Source organism: Oryza brachyantha, chromosome 5, assembly GCF_000231095.2.
Source record: "Oryza brachyantha chromosome 5, ObraRS2, whole genome shotgun sequence".
Lineage (NCBI taxonomy): Eukaryota > Viridiplantae > Streptophyta > Magnoliopsida > Poales > Poaceae > Oryza > Oryza brachyantha.
In genome coordinates, this window is record NC_023167.2 from 19,498,976 (window position 1) to 19,514,453 (window position 15,478).

At 40.1% G+C, this 15,478-nt stretch overlaps 2 protein-coding genes across 2 annotated transcripts; one reads left to right on the forward strand and one right to left on the reverse strand.

The window, feature by feature from the left end:
• Positions 1-1,047: 1,047 nt before the first annotated feature.
• LOC121054549 (protein RADIALIS-like 3) lies at positions 1,048-2,275 on the reverse strand. The gene is made up of 2 exons (XM_040524588.1): positions 1,889-2,275; positions 1,048-1,126 (listed from the first exon to the last, which is right to left on the reverse strand). Exons 1-2 carry the CDS (start codon positions 2,182-2,184, stop codon positions 1,102-1,104), a joined length of 321 nt encoding a protein of 106 aa, XP_040380522.1. The 5' UTR covers positions 2,185-2,275; the 3' UTR covers positions 1,048-1,101.
• Positions 2,276-5,043: 2,768 nt separating this feature from the next.
• Positions 5,044-7,821, forward strand: LOC102713909 (anaphase-promoting complex subunit 10). The gene is made up of 6 exons (XM_006654776.3): positions 5,044-5,290; positions 5,401-5,461; positions 5,541-5,633; positions 6,029-6,099; positions 6,664-6,768; positions 7,290-7,821. Exons 1-6 carry the CDS (start codon positions 5,085-5,087, stop codon positions 7,357-7,359), a joined length of 606 nt encoding a protein of 201 aa, XP_006654839.2. The 5' UTR covers positions 5,044-5,084; the 3' UTR covers positions 7,360-7,821.
• Positions 7,822-15,478: the final 7,657 nt, after the last annotated feature.

Below are 15,478 nucleotides of genomic sequence, written 5' to 3' on the forward strand. Positions count from 1 at the left end.
GATATCTGAAAAATGAAACTTTGACCGTTAATTTCGTATATTGTTGCAACAACTTTATGGAAATGCACTGGTTTGTAAAGCACTTTCAAATAGGAATAAAATGGTATGTACTACTCTTCGTTTACTATTGTAAGGTTTTGAGTTTTTATAAGTTATTTTCTTCAAGCATGACTAAGTTTATAGAAAAACTTAGGAGCATTTCCAACACGAAAAATATATTAGCAAGACTTTAATCAAACTTTAAAAAGTTTGGCTTAAAAAAATCAAAATATCCTATAGCATGAAATAAAGGGACATGAGTTAGTGCTTTTAATCCTGCTATATCAAATGTAAGGTCATGTTCGGTTTGGGGGATTTGAAAGGAAAATAGTAAAAAAAAGGAATTGTTTTTTTGTAAAAAACCTATGAAATTTATGTGTTTAGAAAGATGCCCCGGGCGAAAGAGCATGGCCAACTTTGAATATTGTATTGTAATGCATTTTTGTTGCTACAGGATCCCACTTGTTTGTAGAAAGCCTTGATCCTTGGAGGTGGAGCCATGTGATCGATGATGTGATCGGCCTGATTCGATTCTCCTATTTTCTACGCTGATAAGAGATTCTTTTTCTCGCAAGTTGATGCATGTGTGCACTGTTCATTAATTCATAGCTAGGAGCTATAGAAAAGGTAAACGTAAATGGACTTATGGACGTGAATATATATTAGTGCATTTGAGCACTGATCGATCAAATTAAGTGTTGATCTGCATGCACTTGGAGATTTGGGAGATTCTTGGATACAGATGATGTGTCGAGATATATACACGTACATATGTATATCATAAGGGAACTGGGAACACAAAGTCTAGCTTAGATAACGACATTGCAGACAAGTCCATATGTATGTATATTGATCTAATAACTGATGAAATTCTGATTTTTGTTAGACATCCTTCTTAATTTTCTCGACCAGACTTATCTCCTTGCTTAATATACTTGATCTGATGTACGTACTGATCGATCTTGTACATATTTACTTGCATGCATATGCAGACATATATCATTAAGGCTCAGAGTCACGGTTGATCGATCGTGCATATATTGTCATCCTCTAGAATTGTCGTCACTGAAACTTCAGGTACCTAGATCTGCAACAGGGGACAGATACAGCCAGTAAGATGCATGCCCGTTAGTGTGCATTTGTTAGTTTTAGCTGCTCATATACATTGTGTTCATTAGTGTTTCTATCAAGTACAAGTGATCAATCTGAAGATTTCAGTCATTGTACTTATTACTATTCTACCAACTAGCAACCAAGCTCTAGATACAAAACTGAATATGTTATAAATCTCTAGGAGTGTAGCCATACAAGTTGAATAAATTGAATACTATAGCTAGATAGATACATATATAGCCAACTTGTCCGTATTTGTACGTGAGTGTGTATAAATAAGCTATCTAGCTAGCTAGCTAGGTAGACAGGGAGCAAGTTGACAGATAAAGTCGGTGTGTATGATCACGCATGCATGCATATATGCGTGGCATGAGTCAATTAAGCTAGTTTAACCTAATCCTGACTGAGAGGCAGGCAAGCAGTGTACGTGCACTGTTCCAAACGGGATATCTATATATCTATCTGACCAATAATAAAGCTTATCACTGCCACACTATCACAAGTGCCCATCCCTCTTAAGCACATGCATGCATGAGCCAGCCAGCCATCCATGGCGATACACATATCAGGATCAGATCTCATGTGGCGTTGGCTGCATCAGTACATGCATGCAGCACCGGCCAGGCCAGGCCACGCACGCACGAACACTACCACATGCACGCACGCATTGCCGACATGCATGCGGGCGAGGCGGCGACGTACGACAGCTGTAGAGATCGACGTTGATCGATGTTACCTTCCGTCGTCGAGGCCGGCGGCGGCGTAGCGAGGGAAGGGGACGCGGCCGGACTCGATGCGGGCGACGTCCTCGACGAGCTGCTCGAAGTGGCGGCGCACCTCGTCGGCGGACTTGGCGCCGCCCATGTAGCGGGCCACGTTGTGCCACCGGTCCGGCGTCTCCCTGTCGTACACCGCCAGCGCGCACTCGAACTGCTTGTTCTGCCGCTGCGTCCACCCGCCGCCGCGAGACGACGGCAGCATCGTCGTCACCTGCTGCTGCTGCTTCGACGACCCGGCCGCCGCCGACGCCATACTAGTGCTGCTACTACCTAGCTTAATTCTGCTGCTGCTTGTAAATTGAACTGTAATTAAGAGAAGCTTTTGGTCACTCGAATTTGTTCAATGGAAGATCAGCGAACTAACTAATTCTGAAACGATTCAGAGGAACGGGAGAGGTATATATAGTGCACGCCGCACGCACGCGCATGCATATATGCACCACACGCTGCACGTACGTAGCGCGGCTTGAACAGATATGCTACTGTAATATACACTATGCTGGCAATAGCGCTAGCTAGATCGATGACGACGTGCATGATCGATCGATCGATCTGCTACTTTTCGGAGTTCAAGACTGCATGCTTAATTTGCTACCTAGCTTGCTTGCTTGGCACATTGCCATGTAACTTATAGTGATTAATGTGTATGCTTGGATCAAAGTGTTAACCCATCAATCTGTCACTCGATCCCTAACTATCTGGTATAAAGTACAGGACGCATTTTGACTTCTCTCATAGTCATAGTCATAAAAACACTTCGAAGATGAATCCAATAATTTCGTTTTCATGGAAAAGCTTAAATAATATTGGATTAATCGTTGGTCAAAGTTTAAAAATGGAGAGTCTTATATTTCTGAATGAAGAAATTGCTACCGTAGGGACTGCTAAAAAGTACAAGTCACATGAATATATTCGCTCTCAACATGAAAACATGCTGTAAAGCTTAAACTATATCTAATAATACTGTAAGTACTTTATAGACGAATTTGCACATAAATTTTTCGTGTGTGTGTGTGTGTGTGTGTATTGCACAAATTTGCGCATATACCATGTGTTTTTTTTCGTTTGAAGATGAGGGGTTTTTTAATAATGAGAAAAAAAAAGCCTAATCATTTAACTTCAGTGCAATATATCGACATTATTCGACCGAAAAGATAATCTTGGAATCTCTCACGCTTCATGTTCTCTGGAAAGCAAATGGCACTACAAGTTAATTAACTGAAAATCAATGTATGCACTTTGAAGCTCAAACAGAGAAAATAATATTGCAGAGAACGTTATGCGAGATACTGAACTACTGTCTACTGAAGTCACTTGAGCAGTATTACAGTGGCTCCCTAGGGCTGTGGAAGTCTAAGATCCACCGGAAAATGAATAAAATGCTGCCATTTCTAATCAAATTATCACGCAACTTGCTTCTCCAGGGTGCCAGATTCTGACAGTCACAGTCAAAGAATATATGCCATGTATTCAAGCCCACAGGATTGGAGTGTACCTGATAGATAGATAGATAGATAGATATATGCTAATTCTAACCGCGGTTAAACAGATTCTGAAGCTTGCTATCCATCTGCAAATGGAATCGTTATCATTTCTTTAACGGCAACAGCGACCGCGGCCGGCCGGTCTTGCAGGTCATGACATGGTCGGATCAATGGTGAAACGGCCATCAACGTATACATATATTGCCTTGTTCTTCGATCCCCTGTCGGCCAGGAGCTATGCTGAAGAGAAAGTTGCAAGAATCCATTCCACTAGCTATCTATCTAGCTAGCTAGCTGCATGGAACTTTCAACAGAAGAGCTGGTCAAAAGACTCCACAATTATTGCAAGGGATTCTGCATTCTTCTTGCTGCTACTGTTAACCTTGGCCCTTGCAATATTCAGAACCATCCGTCGATTTTCTGAAGAATCCATGGAATGAAAAGCAAGCAAGCAAGCAGCTGATGAATTCGACCTCCACGAAAGCGAAGAAGCTACATATGCACAGTGGGGGCATCCATTCTGCCATCTGCTCCATGTATATACACGTAGGTGCTGTTCTTTTTCATTCTGAAGATGAGAAGAGAATTCCACCGAGAGAGAAACAAACAAACAAAGAAAGAGAGAATCTTTGAGAGGAAGAACAGAAGGAAGATGTTGCTGGCCACAAGCCACGCAGGCCGCTGCCTTTCTGGGCTGCTGCTGCTGCCTCTGCGAGGTCGGGGGAGAGGAGGGGATCGAGCATCTGCCGTGCTGAGTCAGGTGATTTTTCGTATTGGCGGCCGCAGGAGATAAGAGATCATATCGCCGCTTTTGGAGATACCAGATGATGAAAACAACAGCGGGTATCATCACCATATCAGGGCACATTATCTCTCGGAAAGCTATTCCGTGTCCTCTGTCTGCTGCATGCCTGTTTATGTTTTATTTCCCAATTGTTGTATGCCCATGCATCTTGGTCTGATATGAGCAACAAATTAAGAGGCAAAAATTTTACATGTATGCAATATGATTTGAACTTTCAGTGAGCGTACGTAGCTGCAAGAGCTCAAGAACAGTGTGGAGTTCCATGTAGACTGTAGTGAGAACGAGACAATTCTGAATTTCTGACAGCATCTTCACACGTTATATGTTTGGTCATGCTATGTCTGCCTTTTAGTTTTAGGTCAGGCTGAGATGCCATGATTCCTGAAGCACGTAGTACTGTAGTTACAGGCCAAATACTATCAGCGCATCTAAAATCTTGCAGTCAACTCAAGTCACTAATCGAACATTTTTATCTTAATTGTGATCGTATGTTTCTTCTTCCTTTCTGCTTCTGCATGTCAAGTTAGCCTTGCATGTATAAACAATGAAAGAGAAAATAAGCACAAGAAAACAAAACTAACACAAACTCCTTTTCAGTCCCGTTTTTCGCTTTTGATTTTGTTTTTTAATCAAACGAAAAGAAAGAACAAATAGAAAGCGAGCCCAGAGCTGCCCAAACCAAAGAAGGCCCAACTCGCAGAAATTTCACAAACAAGGGCCCGGCCCATCATTCGTATTTTGGGCCGGGCCTATTTATCATAATTTTGGCCGGGCCTATTTTTGTGTATCTTGTCCTTTCAGTCTCCCTCTTCCTCTTTCCAAAAAGGTTCCAACCCCTCCACCCTTTCACCCCGCACGGCGGCGATGGAATCCGACGGCGACGAGGAGGCCGCGGCGACCCCGGGGGCCGCCGGGGCGCCGGCGGCGGGGAGGCTGAAGGGCTGTCCGGAGCTCATGGTGGACGACGACATGCGGGAGATGGCCAAGACGGCCGCCTGGAGCGTCAGCTCCTGCAAGCCCGGCAACGGCGTCGCCTCCCTCCGCGACGACAACCTCGACACCTACTGGCAGTCAGTGACACCCGCTCGAAATCTCGATATTTTTTTCTTCGAGCGAGTAGGAAAGGGGGGAGGAGACCGAGTTGTTATTGATTTGGGTTTGGAATTTTTCTATTTGTTAGGTCGGACGGCGCGCAGCCGCACTTGGTGAACATTCAGTTCCAGAAGAAGGTGCAGCTGCAGGTGAGTTCTTGCTCGCCTCGGTTTGTCTGATTCGAGTGAATCGTGCTCAATCATTTTTTCCCTTGCTGTTGCGTGACAGCTTGTTGTGCTGTATGTGGATTTCAAGCTCGACGAGAGCTATACGCCTAGCAAGATCTCTGTCCGGGCCGGCGATGGCTTCCACAATCTTAAGGTGATCTCCTCCAAGAGGAACAGCTGTGATAATGTTGCTTGGCTCTATATCTTAGCTTTTACGCGGATACGAATATTTGAACTCTATCAAGATTTGATTTGTGCCCTCATCTGAAAAGGATGTTGTTTTGGGATCAGATGTTGTATTAGGAGCAGTTTGGCACAGTTTGTCCTGGTGTTTATCTTGTACTGAACTATATTGATATTAGGGTAGGTCTCACTAGAAAACTGTGGCAGCATTTTCTCTCAGGGAAATTGAACCTGTTCTGTTAATCTGTTATGCTCCTGCACTAGTTATCACTAAATGATGAATTAATATACTTGAACACCTTCAATTCACCTAGGGACAATATTTTTTAGATCTAATTATGTATTGTAATTTGCTCATGTCTGTAGGAAATTAAGACTGTGGAGCTTTCGAAACCAGTTGGTTGGGTTCATATATCATTATCTGGAGCTGATCCCCGGTATGAATTCTTAACGTAAATATAACTACTGTTCAGAATTGTATCTTTTCAATGTAGGATGATGATTCTTTGGTCTCTTGTAGCATTGAGATTTTGAAAGTATATAGCAAACTTAAGTATTATGATTACACAATTATAATGTGGCCAAGCTAGTGAAACATCACTTAATATATCTATCAGCAGTGAGAAGCAGCTATGAACCATGACACATTCTTATGCTATTTAGAAAATGTAGGATATCTCATATTCTTAGGATAGTGCCTGTGCAAGAATATGCTTATATTTCATAGTTCATCAACATGGTGATAGTTTTGTCTTTATTGATCTGAAATTCTGAATACTTCCTTTGAATTTTGATACTCATTTCAGTCTTGTCCGTTGCAATATTTGGTCAGGCTAGAAAATGGTTATAATACTGATCCAGTGAAATAAATTGAAAATTTGTTCTTTCATTTCTCACAGTCAAAATTATGTCAAGGATGGTTCTTTCTAAATGGTGCTGCCTATTTTTTCTACTCCGTCGAAGACAGTTGTATAATTATCTTTTCTTGCATATCTATGCAGAGAAACATTCATTCATACATTTATGCTCCAAGTTGCGGTGTTATCCAATCACTTGAATGGGAGGGATACTCATGTTCGACAGATCAAGATATATGGGCCAAGACCGTAAGTTGAATATTGCACAAACCTTTGTAGTTGTATTAATTGTACAAGATGTGATAGTCCCAATTTGTTTTGTATCAATCAGATCAGGATTTATGGGCATAGACCGTTAGTTGGGTACTGTACAAGCAACCACCCGCAGCTGTTATGTAGTACAAGATGAGATAATCTCGATTAATTTCATGTCTGACAGATCAGAATTTATGTACATAGACCATCAGCTGGATATCATGCAATCAACCACCCACCTATGTAGTTGTATTAAGTAGCACATGATTCAATAACCTGTAATATTTTCCTAGCGGAAAGAGTAAACCCTTAGCCTCGTCCAACTAAAGGGAACAGATAACAAATCATAGTATCATACACATGAATATTCTAGCATTAGTGGCATGATCCTGAAAGAATAGCGCTGACATTGAAGCGCTGAAATTATTGCGTCTAACTCTGAATCTTTTGCTGTGGCTTCATACAGTCTAAAGTTTTTTCATCTTCATTCTCATTATACTGTTTCTTGTTGTCAGGAACCATGTTCCGCACCAACCATTTCACTTCACTTCGAGGGAGTTCGTCACGTACTCTACTATTAGGTGACAATTGACTAATTTAATTCCATGGAACCCTCCACATTGGAGCTGTTGTTGAAGATTGTAGAAAGCTGGGGACACAGACTTCAGGTGCAAACCTTGATTGCATGCTTCAGAGTTCAGTCTCGTATGATATGCACCCAGAAATCACAGTGGAACTCTGGAAGTAGCTGCTTAAGCATCTAGTCTCTCATGAACCTTCAAGAGAATTTGTTGTTTTAATATGTAGAGAATTGATATTGAATTCGTTTGTCTATACGAGATAGTACATTTTACGTCCATGGAATGTAACATTATTCTTCTGTTGTGTGCAAGAAATGGTTATCTTGTATGCTCATTTAGAATTTGAGATTGAGGACTCGTAATGATTGTATGTTTTTTTGCCTGCTTTCTTTTCGGGTGGCTTCTCTTGCTTACCCAGCCCAACGGATACTGGGCCGGACTTTGGGGAAGGACGAAAGAAAGGCCATTCTGAAAGGATAACAAAAAGATCGCTTGTTCTAATTTTTGTAATCTTTGTACATGAATAAAAACTACTAGTACGCTAATTTATTGGAAACACCTGACTTTTACAAAACTTTGGAAAAAAAACTCGCAACAAAACAGTTCATTTCATATGGGATTCATGCATTCCTACTGGTGGAGCTAAATCAAATCTCTCAGCCTATCTTTTCAATTCTACTTATGCTTATAACCAAAATTTAAAATTTTAAACTCAAATTTGGAGTAGATTTTGGAGGTTATTTTCATCGTAATTTATTTTTTAGCCTTGCTTATTATATCGGTAAGAACCCATATATAAAAGTTTTATTTATAAATTATTTTTATTTACAAATATGCCACCCTCTCTCTAAAAAACCAACAAGTGCAGCTATAAAACAAATTTTTCCGATTGGCATGTGCTAATTTAAATCGCAATCAAGGCCACCGGCCACGTTTTCTCCGGAAAACCTCGACGGACGGACGGCAGCACGCATTTGCCATCACGTCGCGTGGTTGTTGCTGAAAATGGCGCCTGTGGTGCTGGGAGCGGCGTAGCGTGGCACGCGAAATTGATGGGGAGATCATGGTCCCTCCTCCTCCTCCTCACGACGGAGTCGCGGCATTTCCTGCAAACCAACCAACCTGTCCTTGTGCTCTGCATAAATGTGCAACGGTTGCGTCTCTTCTTCCTGCTCCTCCTCTCGTGCTGTTTCCTCGCTAAACTTCACTGATTTCACTGACAGCATCCACCGTCAGTAACCAGTTTTTCTTCCATAATGAAAATGGTTCTCATCTTCCTCCTGATGGTACCTCGCTGAAACATTGAACAGAAATTTCTATAGAAACTGCGTCTTTCAAAGTGGAATAAAAGAAATGTGGTTACCGATTCCAATAATATGCAGCCATGAAAAAAGGGCCGGTAGTATCCTGATAATACTAGTTGCTATATATCAATTCCATCAGATCAACTGGCAAAGGAATTTAGAAAGCTATCCATCTCACTGAGGCGCCTGATAAAAACACAATGGCTGTCAACCACAGAGGCCACTGGTCCATGTGCAGCCAAACAGCTGCCATTTGAATTTTGAGCCATCCATGACCTTATCAGTAAACTGAAATTGTTCAGTGTAATGGGGGGTACTACCACAGATAAACAACCCAGAATAATTAAGAATGTCTTTACTATCTTTACACATCATCATATTATATTTAGGCAGTCATAAACTAGTCTGGGCCAGGTAGTAGAATTGCATAGGTCAGCAGGAGACCACTGGACTAGTAATATATTTGCAAGCATGTAGGTCCTCCAATGATAAGTGCTGGTGGGCTGGCTCCCTACAAACATGCAATTTTCTCTACTGGGACCCAGATTAACTGACCTCCAAAGATCAACAAGATAGCAGCAGTACTATTCTTTATTAATTAACTAATTTTCTAATCCTTCATGCCAAGAATTTAGGGTTAGTAGCTAGAGTGTGTAGTCTTTACTTAAAAAAGAGGATTCTGTAGTACTGGTATGTTCACTAGTTTTACTGTTTTTTGTTTACTGGATGATCATATTTGGCTTTCTTATAAAGCTGTATCAATATGATCAGTCTTTGGTCTAAAAATAAATATGTTCACCATCTTGTTTAAACTGAACTTATGTAGTATGAAAAGTGAAAGCCCCAAATTGAGCTCTCCCGAATCAAATAAACAACATTAGACAACTAGATGCAAAGAAAGTAGAACAAAAGCGACTAAAAGTCTGAAACAGTATGGCATTTTAAACTTGAGAATCGCAGCAAAGCAGGGTGCATTGTAAAGAGCAAAGGAGCTAGCCGGCATGTATGTTTCAATACAGATTCGTGATCAGATTAAACTTGCTTTATCTCCTATCTGTGATCTCTTTTCCACATTCTTTGTATCTAAGGCATAGATAGATTCCTTTAAAGCAACGAGATTTACTATCAAGTGCTTAATGCGCGTCAGGAATCCCAAGCTTTTGGTCAAATCAGTGTAGGTAGGACACGCTTGATCATTTTTAATCTGTAACTTTATATTCAGCAACTGCATTTTTTTCATGACAACCTGGACCTGAAGTTCTCATGTGCTGTCTTCTGTATATATACTGCTTTATCAGCTTCAGCCGTAAAAGGAAAGAAAATGGTGCAAAGTGCATATCCAAGTCTAATAAGTTAGCATTACATTCTTGTTTGCAGAACATGTAAAACTCTGTTTATAACAGGGAGCAAATTAAAACAGTGAGATATAGTATCTGACAATATATGTTATTACTTAATTTTGTCATTTACCTGTGTTTTCTTGTAATGACAAAACTTGTCACTTGAATTGATCTGAATGATTGGTTAACTAAAAATAGCATGGTAGAACACAGATATGCATAACTTCATTCACATGTTCAGACAAAATTGACGGCCAGATCTTCATCATACAGTGATGCTGATCACAAACATGATAAGAGACAAATTAGCCTTGCAAGTTTGCAACCCCACACAGAGACAGACATGCCAAGAACCAGGAAGATCCCAGCTATATTACCTGGAGATCTAGAAGATACATATATGGCTGCATCACTGCATGGTTGGTCCAATGGATCTATCATGCAAATTATTAGACTGCTGCCCCCACGTAGGCACGTCGTCCAAACTAATAAGCCAACAGAAGAACCCAAAACAATTAGGTGCCAACCAACCCCCAAAACTGGTGATCAAGCCAAAAAAAACCTGGTAAAACTCTGACCCAACCAACCAACCAACAGCAAATGCTGCTACATGACAACATTATTCTAGGGCAGTCTTGGAGATCATGCATAGATTGATAGATAGATTAATATATATTGTGATCTTTGATGACCCCAAACCGGCAACCACACCACAGACAACCATTAATATGCAGAATGCTAGAATTGTTAGGATTCAAATGGGGTGTAAACGTCATGGGGACATCGCCATTGCTGTCTGGAGCACATGACCTTGGTGCTTGGATGATGATGGTGATTGTTTGGGGCCATTAGAAAGGGAAGGATTTGATTGGCACCAACTGTTAACTAACGCATAGATGGACATGCATGGTGGTAGCTAGCCATAACTCTTTTAATTAGTTGTTGCCTTGATAGTTAGTTATTACTATACTAATTAAGCTAGTTTTTGTTATCCTGGGTGAGCAAGAATGATGGAGAAGGGACACCAGAAACACAGCAGAGAAGGATATGGAAAGAGGAAATGATTCGTGGCGAGTGCTGATCGGAGCACACCCAATGAGATCGCCCACTGGTCGTGTTTTGTGTTCTTGTCAGGCGTAATCCTTGCCACGCGAAAAAGTGTTCATTATTGTTGTCCCAGCTAGCTAGCTCCATCGATCGATCTCCATGGATGATCCAGATTCATTTCAGGTTTGGAGTTAAAATGGATGTAGCAAGTGACTGAACTGAATTAATGGACACACCTGCCAGATCCAACATGGTGCATGCCGATTGCTTCCATCGACGACTTGCCGGAGCCGCCATGACTGAACTGTCTCTTCCGTACGCTTTAATTTTCTTCAGACACTCCGACACAGAGCCTGCCGTGCGCATACATTTATACATACGTACGTACGTACAGAACGCTTACACGCGTGCAAATTCTCTCTTTTGCCTGTCAGTCAGTCAGTCACCCACTCTAGAGAGGTTTAGCGTTCAACCCACTCTAGATTCTGAATACACGTACGTTTTGGTCTTTATACCCCAACATGCCGGTTTTAATGTCGTTTCCGGTAACAAACGATATATTTATAAATAAAAAATTATAAATAAAAATTTATATATATGTATTTATAGAGAACTAAAAGTTAATGCTGAAAAATAAATTTCAGTTAAAAAATATTAAAATTAACTCTAAATGTCCAAAATTTAAATTTTGGTTCATAAGCATAAACCTAAACTAAAAGATGGGGTAATGCATAGGTCATTTCGTTAGTCTGGAACGACATATGTTTCCATTCGGAGGGAGTACTGGTTTTTCTAGATTATAGATGAAAGATGGTGAATTATATCTATTTGACTGTAAAACTCAATTAAATATTATATGTTATGAGTCTTACAAACAGTACTAAATTTGAAACGCGAAGGGGGCCGATATAAAAAAGCGAAACGACGTATTTATAAACAAAGAATAATTTATAAATAAAGTATTTTTATATATATTTATAGTTATCTAAAAGTCAATGCTGAAAAATAAACTTGGTGAAAAAAACCACTAAAATGAACTTCAAATTTGAGGTTAAAAAATTCAAATTTTATCTTATAGCATAAGTATAAGTATAAGAAAAAAGTGGGGTGGAAAGCCGTGGAGTAAACCATGAGCGACAATAACCCGATAAATAAGCTTTAGGGTGATTGTTTGAGTATTTCATTAAAAAAATCAAATGACATATTTAAAAATGAAAAATAATTTATAAATAAACATTTTATATAGTATTTTTAGCGATCTAAAAGACAAGGTTAAAAAATAAATTTCGGTGTAAAAACTCCAATATCAACCATAAATTAAAAATTAAAAATTCAATTTTTAGCTTATAAACGTAGGCGGAAAAACGAAGGGGCAGTACAGTGCATGGATGCAAGGACAAGAGACAAGAGACAGCATCAATGGCGGTCATTTTCAGCACGCGAAGCGCAGTAGGCGGATCGGCGCGATCGTCAGCCGTTTGAATTCCCAAACGAACCATGGTCTCGACGTGATCGATCGGCGCGCACACACACAGAGGACAGGAGAAGAGAGGAGAATCGCTGGATATCTCATGAGCCGTTGCTATCGCATTCAAGCGCCATAACCGGTACACCCCACCAAACCCTCCAAGCACAGGAGTACCACCACGCCATGTCCGTCCGGTTGCTTGCTCTTGCTCCCGCTCCCCTCCTGCCCAGATCACAAGCCGTCGTTTTCTCTCCAGATTTCACGCGCGCCGCGGCGGCGGTGCCCGGCCAAGCGCCAACCGGTTTCACCGCCGCCCGCCGGAATCATGACAGCGGCGGCGCCGGAGACCGGCCGGGCTGGTGGATGGATCGATTTGGCCGAGGAAAAATATATGTGCAGATACAATGCAAATGCATGGCAAGTACGACGTGGCTATCAGCATGAAGGTCTTGATGACTCGATCGGTTGCATTTGCATATGGTTGGTCCCAGCGATCGTAGGCGTAACGTTCGGCAACGGGAAGACTATTGCGTGAATTTGTGATTATGTGAAAACTTGGAAGTATCATGTACGTACGTACGACGCGATTTTTATATATATTATTATGCGTGAGCACAACGACCGTATTTGACCACCTCCTGGCAGCATCCTATGCAAGACCATCTCCATAGGCACCGTTCGTTTCCCAAAATTTTTTTTATAGAAAGGTTAGATCGACATGTACGGTTATAAATTTGAAATATTAAATATAGTCTAATTATAAAATAAATTTAAGATTTTACCTGGAAACTGCGAGACGAATTTTTTGAGTCTAATTAATCTATTATTAGCGCATATTGGTTAGTGTAGCACTTTATGACTAATCATGTATTAATTAGGCTCAAAAATTTCGTCTCACGATTTCTTTCATAAATGTGTAATTAGTTTTAATATTCACATATATTTAATGTTGTATTTAAGTGTCAAAAGATTCGATGCGATATTTGTGAGAAATTTTTTTGCGAACTAAAGAGGACCATAGTCAGACAACTGGGTCACCTCTCACAATGTTCTGATCAATAATTATCTGTATTTATAGTGTACACTGGCATATATTTATGATGGTAAATACTTCGTCGATCATACCATCTAACATACACATACACAACATTATTATTATTATTATTATTATTATTATTATTATTATTATTATTATTATTATTATTATTGTTATTATTATTATTATTTGAGACCAACCCTATTTGAAGCTCACAATGTTTAATAATAACTTTTCAAGCAAAAGGAACAAAACACATTCCATTAAAAAATCATATACATCCTATAAAATGCATTTTTAAAAAAGATACCTAAAATAATATCACTAGGGAAAAATTCATTACACCGTGACCAATTATCTTCCATATAATTTATAATATCAGTTGTCCTTTAATTTTTTTTAGTAACTTCATTTTAGGAACGGTTCCAATGACTTGTCGGATGAGCATCTCGTCAATTTTACTTAATACACCTATCAAATTATAGGTCATATATTTTATAATATAGAAATCTTAATACTTATCTGTTATATTTTAGAACAGAGCCAATAATTAATCCTGTTTAGTTCTCAAGAAGTTTTTCCAAAAACATTACACTGAATCTTTGGACACCTGAATAAAGTATTTAATATAGATGAAATAAAAAATTAATTACACGGAATAAATCTTGAGACAAATCTTTTGAGCCTAATTAGTCCATGAATAGCTATAAATGCTACAGTAACCAACATGTGCTAAGGGCACGTACAAAAGTAACTATTAGCTGCCTCTCTCAATCGCCACGTAAACAAATTGGTGATGTGAAGAAAAGAGAGAAGGAGAGAGAAAAACTGTTGTCATGCATGACAATAGCTTAGAGTCGACTCTTAGCATTTATTAAAGGAAACTTTCTTGCATGAGAATGTATAAAAAGGAAACTAGATTAATAAAAAATATTTTATTGTATTATTGAAGAAACCACATCTGACTCTAACTTTGTATGCATCACTATAAAATAGACTCTAGTTACTGACGTGAATTGAGATAGAGCCCACAACGTGCTCTATCTCTAAACATGCCCTAATGACGGATTAATTAGGCTCAAAAACTCGTCTCGCGGTTTCTAGAATTCGTTTTTTCATTCATATCTGAAAAATCCCTTCCGATATCCGGTAAACATTCGATGTGATACTTTTCTTAATTTTTTTTTTGCAATCTAAACGGGGCCTTAACCTGGCGTGCCACGTTTTTCCGTTTCCCACGTCGCAATAAAGTTAAGCAAGCGGCGACTGCCGGTGCCAAACCACGCCGGCGGTGTGAAAGAAACCAACCTCTCCGAGTGAAATCGCGTGCAGTGATGGGGAGGGGCAGTGGGACGGCGACTCGGCGAGGCGAGGCACGCAGGCATGGCGGGAGGGAGGCAGGATGCGACAAGCGCCGACGCGCTTCCTCCTTCCTCTCCCCTCCCCTCCCCTCCCCTCCGCTCATCTTCTCTCTCGGAAATGAAACGAAAGAAGGTGTTGTTTACTTGTCAAAATTCTTTTTTGGCAAAAACATCATATCGAACGTTTGATCGGATGTTGAAAGAGGTTTTTGATAAGAATGAAAAAACGAATTTCACGGCTAGCATAGAAACCGCGAGACGAATCTTTTGAGTCTAATTAATCCGTCATTAGCACGTGTTGGTTACTATAGCATTTATGACTAATCATGCACTAATTAATCTTAAAAATTTCGTCTCGCGAGTTCTTATATAACTGTGTAATTAGTTTTTTTTTATATACGTTAATTGCTTTATTTAGACGTTTAAAAATTTGATGCGATATTTTTAAGAAATTTTTGGAACTAAAAAAAAGACGTGAAACGAGACGAGAGACAGACGACGATACATTCCCTTTTCTTTTTTTTCCCTGTCCGCCGCACGCCCCGCCCACTCATTCCGCGGCCCCAC

Excerpts from the sequence above, each read along its gene's own strand:
- LOC121054549 (XM_040524588.1), bottom strand. The coding sequence starts at position 2,184 with ATGGCGTCGGCGGCGGCCGGGTCGTCGAAGCAGCAGCAGCAGGTGACG. Across the intron at positions 1,127-1,888 it reads GCCGGCCTCGACGACGGAAG|ATCTAGGTACCTGAAGTTTC; the intron begins GTAACATCGATC and ends CCCCTGTTGCAG.
- LOC102713909 (XM_006654776.3), top strand. The coding sequence starts at position 5,085 with ATGGAATCCGACGGCGACGAGGAGGCCGCGGCGACCCCGGGGGCCGCC. Across the intron at positions 5,291-5,400 it reads AACCTCGACACCTACTGGCA|GTCGGACGGCGCGCAGCCGC; the intron begins GTCAGTGACACC and ends TCTATTTGTTAG. Across the intron at positions 6,100-6,663 it reads TTATCTGGAGCTGATCCCCG|AGAAACATTCATTCATACAT; the intron begins GTATGAATTCTT and ends ATATCTATGCAG.